This window comes from Neospora caninum, chromosome II, assembly GCF_000208865.1.
Source record: "Neospora caninum Liverpool complete genome, chromosome II".
Classification (NCBI taxonomy): Eukaryota; Apicomplexa; class Conoidasida; order Eucoccidiorida; family Sarcocystidae; genus Neospora; species Neospora caninum.
Window position 1 is genome coordinate 508,706 of NC_018387.1, and position 14,981 is coordinate 523,686.

General features: G+C 54.6%; 1 protein-coding gene across 1 annotated transcript; it reads left to right on the forward strand.

Moving 5' to 3' along the window:
- Positions 1-3,133: 3,133 nt before the first annotated feature.
- Positions 3,134-14,629, forward strand: NCLIV_005180 (hypothetical protein; the record flags this gene model as incomplete). The annotated part of the gene is made up of 17 exons (XM_003880028.1): positions 3,134-4,855; positions 5,267-6,427; positions 6,649-6,972; positions 7,315-7,427; positions 7,923-7,994; positions 8,057-8,159; positions 8,439-8,580; positions 9,141-9,258; positions 9,729-9,828; positions 10,064-10,138; positions 10,442-10,651; positions 11,114-11,634; positions 12,165-12,276; positions 12,655-13,002; positions 13,336-13,515; positions 14,086-14,246; positions 14,524-14,629. The coding sequence occupies 17 exons, from the start codon at positions 3,134-3,136 to the stop codon at positions 14,627-14,629; spliced, it is 5,568 nt and encodes a 1,855-aa protein (XP_003880077.1).
- Positions 14,630-14,981: the final 352 nt, after the last annotated feature.

Here is a 14,981-nt window from a genome sequence, read left to right on the forward strand (position 1 = left end):
CATGCAAAATACCAGATCACCTTAGGCACGTAGAGCGCAGCTTCTCCACGCAAAAGTGCTTCGTACTCTCACTGTACATGTTGTTTGTGCACGACACGAGACACACACGGGCGGATCCCTGGTGGGTATCATGCAACGGTGGCCACGTATCCGCTGACTTGGTTGTGTTTTGTGGAGGCGATTGATCCTTCCCATCGGATTCTTCTCAAGTCACAGCGCTAGCGCGGTCGTTGTGACTGCTTGCCATTCTTTTTGCAATTTCCTAGTTGCCGCATTGGGGGTTCTGGCGGCAGTTCTAGAGATGTGTGGCCACACAGGAAAGGGGTGACTGCGCGACGCTGTAGTTCCAAAAGTTCAACGCTAATGTGCGGCAAAAAGCCCGGGCTCTCCCGAGCTGAAGACACAGCCCTGGGTCGCACGGGGCACGCGTTTGCCTTGAACCCAGGATCCGATTGCTGCCAAGGAGTTGAGTGCATCTGCTTTCACGGAACTGTCTGAAGCGTACAACGACCGATGGACGACATCGTCGCGCCCTCCTGCGTGGCATTCCTTCCGTTGACCCAAAATTTTTATCGATCCCAGGACGGTTCAGACATGGTGCAAGACCCTTCGCATTGTTCCAGGTCGTGAAAGCAACGGAGTGGTTCACCCTTGCGTCTCCATCCTCCAACTGAGCATTTCTTCGCTGGGAATTCGGGAAGCGAGCAGCTGGGCTGCGAGTGAGACTGCCCACGCCTGATACACGTGTCGGACTGAGTGTCCTGTGCACACTCGCCGGAGGTGAACGGCTACCTTACACGAGGGCTTCGAGACACCTTTCGCGTTCCTGTGATTTCTCCTAGCTTGAGTGAGTGCCCTGCATTACAAACTGACACAAGAACGAGGACTGCGCTCTCGAAACCGCTGACTCCCTGTGTATATACACCCGGTGACACGGCCTGCGATGCACTTGCGTTCTGCCCGTCCCATCGTTTGTTACAGACCTAAATAGCGACAAAAGGGGACAAAAACACCACGTCAGCGCCACACATGACCTTTCGCTGCCTCTCCACCTCTCTCGCTGGCCTTTCTCCCTCCTCTCTTTCCCCATCGGTAATTCGTACCCCCCTGTCGTTCGGCTCGATCAGCAGGTGGTCAGACAGCGGATTGGTGAAGACCGTCGTTTCCCCCCCCTCGTCTCTCCCTTGCCTTCGATCTACACGTACTTCTCTCATTCTCCGCGAAAAAGCGCAGTGGAACTAAAACGGGAGGGAAAAGGACTGGTCAGACGACAACAAGGAGCGGAAACGAGAACCGCGGTTTGATTGCATGCAAATCACTCCCCCGCGAAGTTTTTTCTCCCTGCATTCCACGCCGCCAGCGAAGGACCGCTTGCTTACAGAGAGCGAGTCAAGTAAACACACTGGGAAACGCCTTGTGACGATGAAGCAAAGAAAGAGGCTCTTTCATTCGTAGTTGATGTGAAAGCAATGTTGGCGTCGGGTCCCCAGTTGTAGGAGAACACAGGCGTGCTCTTGGTTGCGAAATCCCTTCGCCGCTGTCGATACAGGCAAATAGTGGGACCGGTTACTCTACACTTTCGTCTTTTTCCGAGTGAAAAAGCCCGTTTTGCCAGAATTCGTTTCAAATACGTGCGAGTAGCGCTGCGGCTCTCCCTGTTTCTTCTGTTTCCTTCTGTGTCCCGTCGTTTCCCTTCTTTGTCTGTTCACGTGCACTACACTGGGACCGTTTCGCGGCCGACCGCATTGACGACTCCGTCCTTTTCCAGATTTACCTCCCATCACAGGTCAACAGCAAGAAAGGACCGGGTAGCGGCTGCAGCAGACACTGTACAGGAAGAGCAGAATACGCGGTTGTCTCCCATGCTGTATCATCTTCGCCGCGGAGTGACTGCTGGAGAGCCTGCCTCCTCTATACGTAGTTATACAACTATGCATGCATCTAGACCCTTATCTATTTTTTGGTGGAGGATTTCACCGCTCCAGTTTTGAGGCGAGATCGGGGAGCGAGAAGGATCGATTTTTACTTGCCTTGCTTCGCCGAGTGTGGCCGGACCCCGTTCCGCGCCTCCGACAACAGGGTCGAGAGTGTTTTCGTGTACCGGCAGATCTTCGTTGCTTCTCCCCGAGTGACAACATCCGTCTTTTCCTGCATTCCTGGCTTTCCGTTCTCTTCCGCTCAGCCACATGTACAGTCTCGTGATCCCAAACGCCGCATTCGTTTCTCTCTTGTCGCCTCTCTCGTCTCTCGCCTTCGCCACCAGGAACTGCGCTCGCGTCTGCATGTTCCAGACTCCTAGGGTTCTTCTTCTCTTCTGAGGCCTTTCGCTCATTCCGCCTCCATTCCACGTCAGCTTTTCTCTTCCCTGATTCTCCCCGTCCGCCTTGCGTGGCTCCTCTCCGGTTCTGCTTGTCCGACCTCCGTTCGCGTAGTTTCAACCACGCCCCGTTGCTGTCGCCCTTTTTCCCGGTCCCTCTCTTTCGTTCTTTCTTTCCTTTCATCTTTTATCCCCTTTTCTGTGCCGCCTTTGCTCGGTGCTCGCGTGTGACGTCTGCGAGCGAGAAGAAAAGGCGCATCCTCGTGGGTCTCTTTCCAGTGCGACGTTCCAAGCGGTTGTGGCTGAGATTCTCCTCTTGCTCTTTTTCTCGACTTCCTTCTCCATGCTTTTCTCGTTCCCTCTCTCCCTTCAATCCTCCACAAAAGGCAACCTCTGTTTCGCTTTGCGTCGCGCGAGAAACCCTTCTCCGGTTTCCTCTCTCTTCCTCTTCCATTCGTCGCGACCGGCCTCGTAAATCCGTCTCCGTTTTTCTGCTTGACTGTTTTTCTTTCCCCTCCTGCTGATCTCAGTTCGCAGTCGTTCTCCTCGCCTCTCGTCCTGACGCGGAAAGGCAGCCTTCGTTTTCTCTTCACTAGTTTCTCTCTCGCTCCCCTCGCCTGCGCGCTCGGGGCTGTCAAAGTATGCGTGTCTTGCCGCCCTTCCTCTTTTGTCCGGAGTTTGCGTCGTCGCCTCTGTGTCCCCGTGCCCTTCGCGACTCGAGCAGACTCTCCTAGGAACGGAACTGTCGCTTGCGCCTCGCAAGCGACCGAGAGACCAGCGAGGCGAGAGTGCAGATGTGCCCGCGAGCTCGTCATCATGAGCACATCCTCTTCTTCTCGTCGGAGACGCCGGGACTCCGGCTCCTCCAGCGAGGACGGCCACAGAGCCTCTTCCCGCTCGTACTGCGGCACTTCGCGGAGCACGCGGCGAGACGCGCTTGATGATCGAGGCCGCAGCTCGGCTTCGCACTACTCGTCGCGTTACTCTTCCTCTTCGCGGGCGACCGCACCTCGCGACTCGGGCCAAAGGCCGAGCAGTCGCAGAGCGCGCGGTCGCGAAGAGGAAGACAGAGACTCTCGCCCGTGCCGATCGGGACGCGAAGACCGAGGAAGAGGTGCGAGGCCCGAGGAGAGACTCGGACGCTCCGAGAGTGGCTACGAGAGAAGCAAGCGCGACAGAGGCAGCAGAGGACGGAGGCGCAGCGAGAGCGACAGCCGATCGCCGTCCAGAGGAGAGGGAAGGCGCGACAGGCGCAAGGCAGAGCGGGAGCCGGACCGCGAGAGATGCCGGAGTAGACGCGAAGGAGACAGGAGACGCGACGGCGAACGGCCGTCCCGTTCGGTCTCAGACAGCGACAGCGACGGCGACAGGCAGTGGTACAAGAGGAGACGAAGAAGTGAAGAGAAGGGCGCGACGAGGGAGGACAAGACTGCGACGGAGAGAGAGACAGAGAAACGCGAGAGGGAGAAGAACGCGGAGGAGAAGGGAGACAGCAAGGGCGCAGCTTTCGTAGAGGAAGGGAAAGCGCGCCTTGACCGCCTCAAACAACTCGCGAGAGAGAGTTGCTCAAATGGAGAAAAGGAAGTTCACGAGACGGCTGTGGCAAAGCAGGACGCGTCACCCTCTCCTTCGGCATCGAAGTCGCTGAAAAAAGCCGAGAGCCCAGAGGCCGAGACAGAGGCGGGGAAAGGCTCCGTGGCCCAGCCAGGAAAGGAGGGCTCGAAGATAAGCCGGCTCGAGCGATTTAAAGCCCTTCAACAGCTGAAGCAAACGTCTGGTTCGTCGTCCTCTCTTCCGTCACCTCAAGCATCCTCCCCAGACAGTCAGTCCAGCCTCGTCTCCGCGGGGAAAAGCCAAAGCGCCGCACCGGACAAGGCGCCCGGGGCTACGCGTTTCCAGGCCCCGGCCTCAAAGGCGTCTCTCGCCCCGTCTGTAGACAAACGAGACACTCCACAGCCGCGTCTCCGGCACCTCGGAGACACAGCGGCGGTCCAGGCCGCGAAAGCCGCCGCCTCGGCGGCTGCGGTCGCGGTTGCGGCTCTGGCGGCGCAGACGCTTTCCGCGAGCCGAGGAGGCCGAGATGCCACTGAGGGCAAGAAGGCGGAAGGGAGATCCGAGGAGGGACGAGGAGACAGAGTGAAGAAACCGTCGCTTCCGAGTGCAGAGGACGACAGTGGGGACGTGGGGGGCGGCAAGGGTGAGGGCAAGGAGGAAAGCGAGAGAGAGGTCGAGATGAGCGCAGGAGACAGGGACGAAGCCCCGGCAGGCGGGGAGAAGGCGGCAGCTCTTGAGGCAAAAGGGAGGGAAGAGCGGGCAGGCGACGAAGAGGAAGACACAAGAGAGAGAGAGGGTCATGACGACGAGCAAGCTGGACAGCAAGGACGAGGCTCGAAAAAGAAAGTGAGCAAGGCGAAGGAGAGGAAGCAGCGCCAGGTGGTGCTTCTGAAAACCATTGCGATGAAGACGCAGAAGGAATGCACATCCGGCGACCCTCTGGACGCGTTCATGACGGCACTTGAGTCGGAAGCGAAAGAAGAGGTGAGAGAGAACACGAGCCACGAAAATATGGCGAGCGTGGGCGAGAAGAAGGTAGAAAAACAGAGAGACAAACGCCTTGAGGGTTTCTGAAAGAAGTCGAGGCGTGTCGGGGTACAACACTCTGGTTGAATCGCTTTTTTTCCGTTTTTTTCCGGAATGCGATGCCAGCAGTACCCCAACAGACGTAACAGCTCTTTTATGCTTCTCGACAAAAAAACCCGTTCCGCTTTCACACCTCAAAAGATGCCTTTAACGGCAGATTCAACCTGCACTCAGGCGGTCGCGACGCTGGAAGCATGACGTTTCCAGAGAGCTTGTCATCAGTTTTCTAGGGGTATTCTGTGTATCCTTTCGCATGCATTGGTGGCCCCATTTCGTTTTCGCGCCTGATTTCGTCTGTTCTCTTTGCAGCTGGACGCAGCGAAGGAGGAGGAGCGCGGCCGCGTTGCGCAGCTGCGGTGTCTGAACACGAAGGGGAAGAAGGAAGCGCCGAAAGAGAAAAAGGATCCGGCTGCCGGTGCTGGCACCAATCGAAGTATTTCTCTGGAGGAGATCTCGAGATGGGCCGAAATTGAGCACCAGTTCATTCCTGTGAAGCCTGAAGGCGAAACCTCAACCGAGCAGGGAGGGCCGACCTCTTCGTCTCCGGTTAAAGCAGAGCAAGCGGATGACCATGAGTCTTTGTCAACACCCGCTTCTCTGCCGTCCGTTTCTTCTCGCGAGGCATCTCCGGCGCCGCGCCTGCAGACTCTCGAGAAAGGCGAGGAAGTGAACAATCGCGAGGAGACTCCTCCAGATCCTGTTAAGGCTTCTGCGAACCACATCGCAGCTGAAGCAGCTAGGAAACAACACGCGGACGGGGGGCGCTCCCCCGTGCGAGTCAAGAGTGAGCCAGCTGACGCCGGAACCTCCGAAACCATTAGTTGGGCTCCACCGGCGCCGGAGGGGCCGAGAGACATGGAGGTCGACGCAGCGGCGGAGGCAGACGCAGCGGCGGAGGCGGCGGCAGCCGTCGCGGGGGCGAGTGCTGCCGGTGAGGAAGGCGCGAAGGACGAGGATGATGCATACTACCGCGTGTTCATGGAGGAGATGAAGAAGAAGAAGGAAGAAGCGCAGAAGCGCGCGGAAGAGAGAGAGAAACGCTTGAAGATGACTCGAGCAGTGATGTCAGGAGCGGATCCTGGCGCTGGAGAGAGGAAAAAGAAGAAAAAGAGGAATGAAGACGAGGAGGACGAGCGCGTCTTTTCGGACGGTGAAGAGGAGGAGTCAAGTAGCGAGGACGAGGACGGAAAGGAGAAAGGTGCCCAGGGGGGAGATGAAAATCTTTCGTATTTCGACCTCCTCTTGAAAGTCGGAGCAAAGAAACAGCTGCCCACAGTCGACCACGAAGCATCCGCGTATCCTCCGATCAAGAAGAATCTGTACATTCAAGTGAAAGAGATAACGTGCATGAAAGACCACGAGGTTGACGCCCTCCGAAAGACTCACGGAAACATCAAAGTCCGGGGAAAACAGTGTCCTCGACCCATCACAACTTTCTTTCAGTGCGGGCTGCCCGACAAAATCGTCAAGGTGAGAACATGCTGGAAGGAAAAACGCCCCTGTCTTGTCCAGTCTGTTCCTCTGTTGTATCCAGAAAGAGGGTATCTGTGGAGGGGGTATCTGTGGAGGGCGTCTCTGCCTCCCTGTCTGGGGTGTGACGGCACACGGCTTACGAAATGCATGAAATCCGCTGTTTTTTTCACCTGGTTTCTTGTGTCTCCTGCTTCGCGTCTGCCTCCCTCTGTCTACAGTACCTCACGCTTCGCGGGATCACGGCGCCATTCCCGATTCAGATGCAGGCGATTCCCTGCCTCATGTGTGGACGAGACGTGATCGCTGTGGCTGAGACTGGCAGCGGCAAGACGCTGGCGTACGGTCTCCCGTTGATTCGCCACGTGCTCTCTGTGAGACAGCAGTACAAGACCTATCTGGCGAGCAAGAAACTTGAGGCGGAGACAGGGGAAGGCGAAGAAGACGGAGACAAAAAGATCCAGAAAGCTCCGACCGAGGAGAAGAAAAGTGGAAAAGAGAAAGTTGTCGTCTACAAAGATTTCAAAGACGGCGCCATTGCCTTGGTAAGAAGTGCGAGAAAACGGCGGTTCCAGGCGAGATAAAGCACACGATTGAGCGAAAGAGAAAGGCCTACTTCCACGTGTTTCTCTTTCGCCTTCTGCCCGAATACCGAGCCTGCATGCTTCGACGCCCTGCGTCTGCCACGTCTTCTGGGTTTTCTTCCTCGTCGCTGCCCGAATGTGCCTCTGGGCGCCTGCCTGCTTCTGCGCTTGTCCGCGTGTCACGCTTTGGTTTTGCACGTCGATCTTCGGTTGGTTGTCTACAGAGGCCCCGTGGTGTGTCTGGTGTTCTTCGCTCTCGCACGTTTTTTGGAGATCTCCCCCGCCTGTCTCTGCGTTTTTCAGGTGATTGCTCCGACGCGGGAGTTGTGCGTCCAGATCTTCAAGGAAATCAATCGTTGCTGCAAGCTGGTGGACCTCAGTGCGGTTGCATGCTACGGAGGGGCGGGGATTGGCAGGTAGGAGCCGAGATGCGAAGCGAGAAAGACGCCCTCGCTGGTCTCCTGAAACCGTTTTTATAAACCAATTCGCGATTCCATGGCCCGCGCCGCGGTTGGGTTTCGCGTTTTGACGCCCGATAAAAAAGGCGTGCGGAGATTCTGCTCATTTTCATCCAGCAGGCACCCCGCGTGGAGATGCGGTCACATTTCTGACGATTCGTGCACCCCATGTCCTGTCGCTCTCTCTCTCTCCTCTTTCTCTGTCTCGTTCTCTCTCTGTCTCTGTGTTTTTCTCCTCCTCTCCTGGTCTTCGGTGTCTCTTGGCTTCCTTTGCATGCAAGTCTTTGGGTGTTGCTCCTGCTTTGCCTTTCCACGTTTTCTTGTGCTTTCCTTCTCCATTCCCACTTTCGATCTCGCCCGTTTCTGCGATCGTGTCTCTCTAGCGCATCCGTTCTCTCTACTGCGTGCTTTGCCGCATGCGTCGCCTTCGCTCCTGGCTGCTTCCTCGCCCAGTCGCTTGTGCATCAAGGACCGGAAAGGCTCTCAGCGTCCCCAGACCGCTCTCGCTTTCGTTCGACTCGTCTGGTGGGTTTTTTCCTGCTCTTCGTTCTCTCCATTTGCGTCGCATTTTTGTCTGGACTGTGCAGCCAACTGGGTGCGATCAAGAGAGGGGTTGAGGTGATGGTCGGCACTCCTGGGCGTCTCATTGACATTCTGACGATGAACGGAGGCCGCGTGACTTCACTCAAAGTGAGTCTCGTCGACTGTCCTTTTAGAGAGTTTGACAGCGAGAACGCAGAGCTGAGGATGCTTCAAAATACGATTTCCAGCGGAGCGCGCTCGACCTGCGTGTGCGGACTTTGAAAAATCGCATTTGCGTACAGAGTGAGCGTCTCTTCGCGTTCGAGAGGCGCCTGGCGAAGACAGTAGCCCTAGGCGGGGGGAAGGAAGAAGGCTGACTGCGGCGGGCTTCGATCCCTTTTTTTCTGAAACTTCTTTTCCGTTTCGATTTTTTCCTTGTTCTTGCAGCGCGTGACATTCATCGTCTTGGATGAGGCAGACCGCATGTTCGACTTTGGCTTCGAACCCCAAGTCACGTCCATCATCGCTTCGTCGAGGCCAGATCGCCAAACATGTCTCTTCTCAGCCACCTTCCCTCCCCACATCGAAGGTAACGAAACCACAGTAGCGAGAAATGTATGTGCACATAGGTTTATATTCGCCGATGCGTAGATGCATACGGAAATGGGTATCTCCAGGTATCGACATCTGCGTCTCTGTGACTCTCTAGTAGTTACTTTTCGTTTGTATGCGTACACCAGCGCGTGCATGCACATAACTAGTGGCGTTGTGATGCATTTGCAGAGTCGGGTACTCACACTCTGTGTCGTGGCGCATGCGTTTTGGGTTGAAAGAAGGCATTGCTGCTGCGTGGAAATGAACACTGCACTGCGTCTCGACATCAGACGCAGGGATCCGACGCGATTGGATGCGCTGTCGTCCGCCGTTTTTGGCTCCGGCGTTCCCCCGTGATACACGTCGTGAACATGTATGTGTGTACTTACATGGATATAAAGTTATAGATGTTCTCGAACTTACATGTGTTCCTTCGTTTAAACTCACATATACACTCAGTATACACTCATATATACACTCATATACACACTCGTATATACGCTTATGTATACACGTATTGACGTGTGTAGAGACGCCGATCTGTGATGCGTGCAGCGCTAGCTCGTCGCATTCTGCAGAAACCCGTGGAGATTATCGTCGGCGAGAAGGGCCGAACGGCAGCGAATGTCCAGCAGTACGTGGAAGTCATGGACGAGGAGAGAAAGTTCTTCAGGTACGCCTTTGCGCCGTTCAGCGCTTCTCCGGTCATTTTCACACGCTCAGACTCACCACACTTCCTAAATAGACATGCAAATATTCCTGCAAATGAAAAAAATATATTTATATGTGTATCTAAGTGATGCGTGGATGTGCTGGAGATGTGTGCTCGGCCTCATGAGGCACGTCTGGCCCACTGGTTTGTTTGTTTTTTTGTCATCATATCCCATCAACGATGAATGTGATGTGATTCACGTAACGTAGAAGATTAAGCTGCGTTACCTTCTTATTGCTTGGGACCGAAAACCCTGTCTTACCTAGCGCAAAGGGGCTGTCGTCTCTTTGCGTTGGCGCCTTCGAACTGTTTCTTTCCCTGTCTTGGATTTATCTTGGTTTCTCTTGCTCTCCTGGCCCTCTCTGTCGGCGGTTTCTGTGAATCCATGACTTTCCTCGACTGCGTGGTCCTGCGTCGCTGCTCGTTCGCAGATTACTGCAGCTTCTCGGAGAGTGGCAAGAACACGGTTCGGTTATCATTTTCGTCAATCGCCAAGTCGAGGCCGATGAACTCTTCACGGAACTCCTCAAGGTGAGCTCGTCTTCTGTCCCTCGCCACTCTGTCGTCCGTGTTTTTTTTATTGCATTTCGTGTTGCACGACCTCTCTCTTCGGCCTGTCGCCGTGTCTCTCTCCCCTCGTCTCGTGATGCCTTGCCGCCTGCCGGCCCAGACGCGCCTTCTCCATCGCTGCTCTCCCCGTCAACTCTCTCTTGTTTCTTCTTCACGTTCTTCGATACCGCGCGGCGCCGTGTGTGTCTGCATGCAGTATGGCTACCAAGCCGCGACGCTTCACGGTGGCCAGGACCAAACAGATCGCGAATTCACAATTCAAGAGTTCCAGGTGCGTCTTTTTATCCGGATCGGAAAAGAGAACGAAGCCCTTCCGACCTGCACAGCTTCGCCCGCCAACCTGTCTAGACGCAGCAGTACGCAAACCACACAGATATACCCATGTAGACATACATATGCAGACATACATCTTTATACATACACACATACACATATACCTACATAAATATATATATATATATATATATATTCATATAGATTTTTACAACGTGCATATATATATATATATATATATATATATATATATATATTTGTCAGTGAATAGGATGAGATGCGAGCGGTATGATTTTTTCAGGACGGCGTGCGCACCCTGTTGATTGCGACGAGCGTGGCGGCTCGTGGTTTGGATTGCCAGCGTTGCGTGTTGGTGATCAACATGACTTGTCCGAACCACATCGAGGATTACGTCCACCGCATTGGGCGAACCGGACGCGCAGGCCGCATCGGCGTTGCTTACACTTTCTTGACGAAGGACGACGCCGACAAAGCTGATGATCTGGAAAAGGTACGCCGAGGTCGAGCGCTGACTCCGACGCAAAGCAGGGTGCAGTAAGACCAACCGTCTTGTGGCAAAAAAAACGGCTCTGTGCTCTCCGGGACACCGGCATACACACACATATTATATATATATATATATATATGTATATATATATATATATATATATATGTATTTGTATTTGTGTACATGTGTGTGTGCATGCATGCGAAACTGTGTATATCTTTGTGAAGCGAGATCCAGATCGATGCCTACATCTAAATGTGTGTTTATCTTTTTATGTATCGGTCTCTGTCTATACCTGTCTATATATGCATCTGTGTGTACACACTTGTGCACGGGCTCCCGCGCTTCCAGTTTTGCCTGCGTTGTCTGTTGCGTCTTTGCTTTCCCCGGCAGTGTTGTCCGTTTGTCGCTTCGTTGTCCCTGTCGATCTGCGTGTCTTCTTCCGTTGTTCCTCTGTCTTTTTAGGCGCTTACGCAGTCGGGGCAGCCGGTCCCTCAGGCGCTTTCCGATTTGTCGTCGCAGTACAAGCAGGAGTGCAATTTGGGGTTGCACGAGAAGAAGAAAGGAGGCGGTTTCGGCGGTCGCGGCTTCTCGTTTTCTGCCTCGGAAAAGAGCCGGCAGCAGCGCGAGCGCCAACAAGCCAAGAAGGAGCTCGGCATCGAGAAGGACGGCGAGGACGAAGAGTTCTTCGACTCGGATCTTCTCGCACCGGACGACGTTCTCGGGCCGTCGGCGGACCGCAGCGAGGATTCGGGAGTCCGAGGTCCGCCCGCCGCGGGCTTAGATCCAGTCACGGGGTTGCCGGTGAATTTCAACGCCTCCGACGTTCTCAAATCCTTTTCCGATGGAAATTCGCTGCAGTCAGCCGTCGCCGAGGCCGCGGCCAAGGCAGCCGCTCTCGCGCAGAGACAAGCTGCCTCTTTCGGCACGGGCGTGGCGAACTCCGAAGGCGCGGAGCGCGCGCGGGCCGTCGCCGAGTTGCTCAGGTGAGAAGGGATCCCGCGAAAAGGAAACGGAATCCAGGAAGCAAAAGCGAGAAGCAGGAGCAGTCGAGATGAACAGAGGAAAGGAGAGAACGCGAAAAAGACAGAGAGAGGGGATGAGGAGTTTCTTTAGAGGGAAGGGCGCGCTGCAGAAAGTGGAAGAGAAAAGAGGAAGCCCGCGAGTCTTAGGATGTTTCCTCTCGCGTCTCGATTCGGAGGAACGCGGTCGTTTTGTCCTGTCTAACGGTCTTTTCGACGGAGGAACTAAAAGGAAAGAGTCCAGCCTGGACTTTATAAAGTGCTTGGTTCCGTTTGAAGTAGTTAAACGTGTGTATGGACAACACGTGTCTTTTAGTTGACAGCTTTGGGCGTTTCATCGCGTTCGACACACCTGAATACATTTCCTCTTGTTTCCGACCGTTTTCTCTCCATTTCTCTCTGCGCTTTCTGGGTCGACCCGTTCTCGCGTGCGTTTCGCCCTTTGCTTTTTCGACGCGCAGCCGGGGTGTCCGTGTCTCGTTCGTTTTTCGCAGGCGCCAAGATGAAGAGAAGCTGCGGTCAGTCGTACCGCCTCCACCACCTCCAGGCGCACCCTTGGCGCCGGCTGCTGCAGGCGACACATCGACGTTGTCGATCCCTCAGCAGGTATTCGAGAGGGGAATGGGTTTCTTCGCGCCTCTCAGTGACTCTTTCCGAAGCGGAAAAAGACAGGTTTCTTCCCCTTCACGCGTCTGCCTTCCTCTGTGTCTGTCTCCTCTCTCCTGCTTCGCCCTTGTCTCCGTCGACACCCGCTTGGGTCTCCGTATTCGTTCGCTCATCTCGCATCCTCTCGCTTTTTCTCGCATCCTCTCGCCTTTTCTCGTCTTGGAACCTTCCCCTTTTTCTCTCACCTCGCACCTTTCCCTTGTTCTCGCCTTCGGACCTTTCCCGTTTTCTCTCACCTCGCATTCTCTCGCTTTGCTCACCGTTCCCTTTCCCTGACCTGCCTCGTTTTCCACCTTAATCTCGCGTTTTTGTTCGTAGGCGGAGCGTATGGCCCAGAACGCCGTGCAGCACATTGTGGATCCCATCGAGCGCGCCAGGCACTTTGCCGCAGTCAAGCAGTCGCTGACAAACTACCTGACTTCGAGCCGAGCCTCGGCGGCCGCTGGAGCCGCGACCGCCTCGACGACCGGTCTCACGCCGAGTCAGCATCAGCAACAGCTCGCCGTGGCGGCTGCGGCGGCGACCGCGGCGGCTGCGGCTGCGGGCGGCGGAGACGAAGTCGCTGAGGCGGCTACTCAGGCTCTGGAACTCTTGAAGAGTGGATCACAAAGTCTCACGGCCTCCATGGCCCTCCAGGCAAACCTCGCGAAACTGCGAAATATGTCGGTAAGACAAGCACCCCCTATCGATCCTCGTGGCTTCCGTGGAGTGCTGCGTTCATCTGTATATCTATATATACTGATATACATCTGTGCATATAGGGAAAGATGGTCACGGTTCTAAACATGTACAGGGATATATAGACAAATGCACATGCATCTATATTGACTCATGTGTATTTATATAAATGTATCGCTAGGTGTATTTGTCAGAGAATGTGGAAGAGGGAAGTCTGAGAGAGACGGCTGTGGTGGCGGGGAGGTGTCTCAGTTTCTTTGTTCATTTGTTTGTCTGTTTTCTGCAAATGCGTCGCTTGCCCGCGACCGCCTTCCTTCTCAGAGCCAAACAGCTCAGAGTGTGGCGGCGGCCTTGGCGGTTTTGTCTCCGGCGAATGCAACGCTTGGCAAGATCCGCGGCCTCAGTGAACGCGGGTACAAATGTCCCAACACCGGGAACTTCGTGGATGAATTCGAAATCAACGACTACCCGCAGATTGCGAGATACAAGTTCACGCAGAGAGTAAGACCAACACCAACCGGCGACACGACAGCGCAGACACACAATCTCCTTATATTTCTTCACGGGTGTATTCGTCTGTATCTGTAGGTGTAAAAATGCATGCTTCTGTGAATTTTATAGTTTGAAGACGTTAGTGGAGGGAGTTGAAAGTGTCGAACCGACCTTTTGCTGGCAAGAAACGTGGGTTTTCTGGGGAGGTAGGAGGGAGAACGAGATTGGTTGATGAGAACTGAAGTAGCCTTTTCCGCTGAAATTTTCCAGGGCTACTCCTTCAACGGCTGGCGTGTAGCTAGAGCGAGACAGAAGGGAGGTGAAAGCCAGAGCGGACCCGCCAGGTCCATATACAACTCGATCGGGATGTGCACATCTAGCGTTTTTTTGGACGAGGCAATCGTGCATGTGAAGCGGTTTTTCTTGCGTTCTTTATCTACGCATTGGCCCAAGACTCTTATAGCGATTTCCGGTGGAATGTGCTGCTCCCCTTGGCTCCGCTTCCCGGTTCGCTTTCTTGTCTCTCTACTTTCCCTGCATGCTGCCGCATTCACTGCTCTTTGGGGCGGTGTTCTTCAGGATGTGCTCAACCGGCTGATGGAGGAGACGGGTGCAGTCCTCTACGTGAAAGGCCAGCACGTGGAGCCGAAAGAAAAACACAAAATCAAACTCGCCCCGGGAGCGAAATACCTGCACGTGGAGATCATCGGCGCGACTCCGATCATTGTCCAGCGTGCAAGGTAAAAAACGGGCGAGAGATGGGAAGGTGCATGCGGCGTCGATTCTCTCTGGTCCCTGTATATTCTTCGGAGCCATGAACGGGTGCCGACAAAAAGGAGTCCAAAGTTGCGGCGTTTCTTGCCTGCTGATTTTTCCCGTTCTCCATCCGCGACCGCTCAAGAGACCAAACTTGTTTTGTTTGCCGTGTGCTTTGTCTGCCTTCTCTGTCGGATTTTTCTCTCTCTGAGCGACTCGGCTCATCCGCGCGCGCTCTTCTGTCTGTGCCGCTGTCTTCAGGAATGAATGCCGACAGTTGCTGGAGGCGCTGGCTGTGCGGTCGTTGAACACAAGCAACACACAGACGGCGCGAGCTATCACCGGCCGTTACAACATTTGGAGTTAGAAAGGAAACTCGCAAGGTGCCGGGTTCTGTGCAGGGAGAGAAATCGGAGCGATAGTTTGCCAAACGCTCCGCAAGAGACCGATGTTGGGCCAAGCACAAGGTCACAGACGCCATGTCAGAGATGATCCTCGCGGCGCTCCAGTTCTCCTCTCAGTGTCAGTCTGTCTCTTAGACACGATGGAGGGATTCATATACATAAATACAACCATATATACAGATATATGCATATATATATATATATATATATATATATATGCACATGTAGGTAGATACGTGTGCATATGTGTGTAACGATCTATTTAGTGTATGGATGTGCATGTCTACCGCGTCGTGTGGGAGGAATGATAGGAAT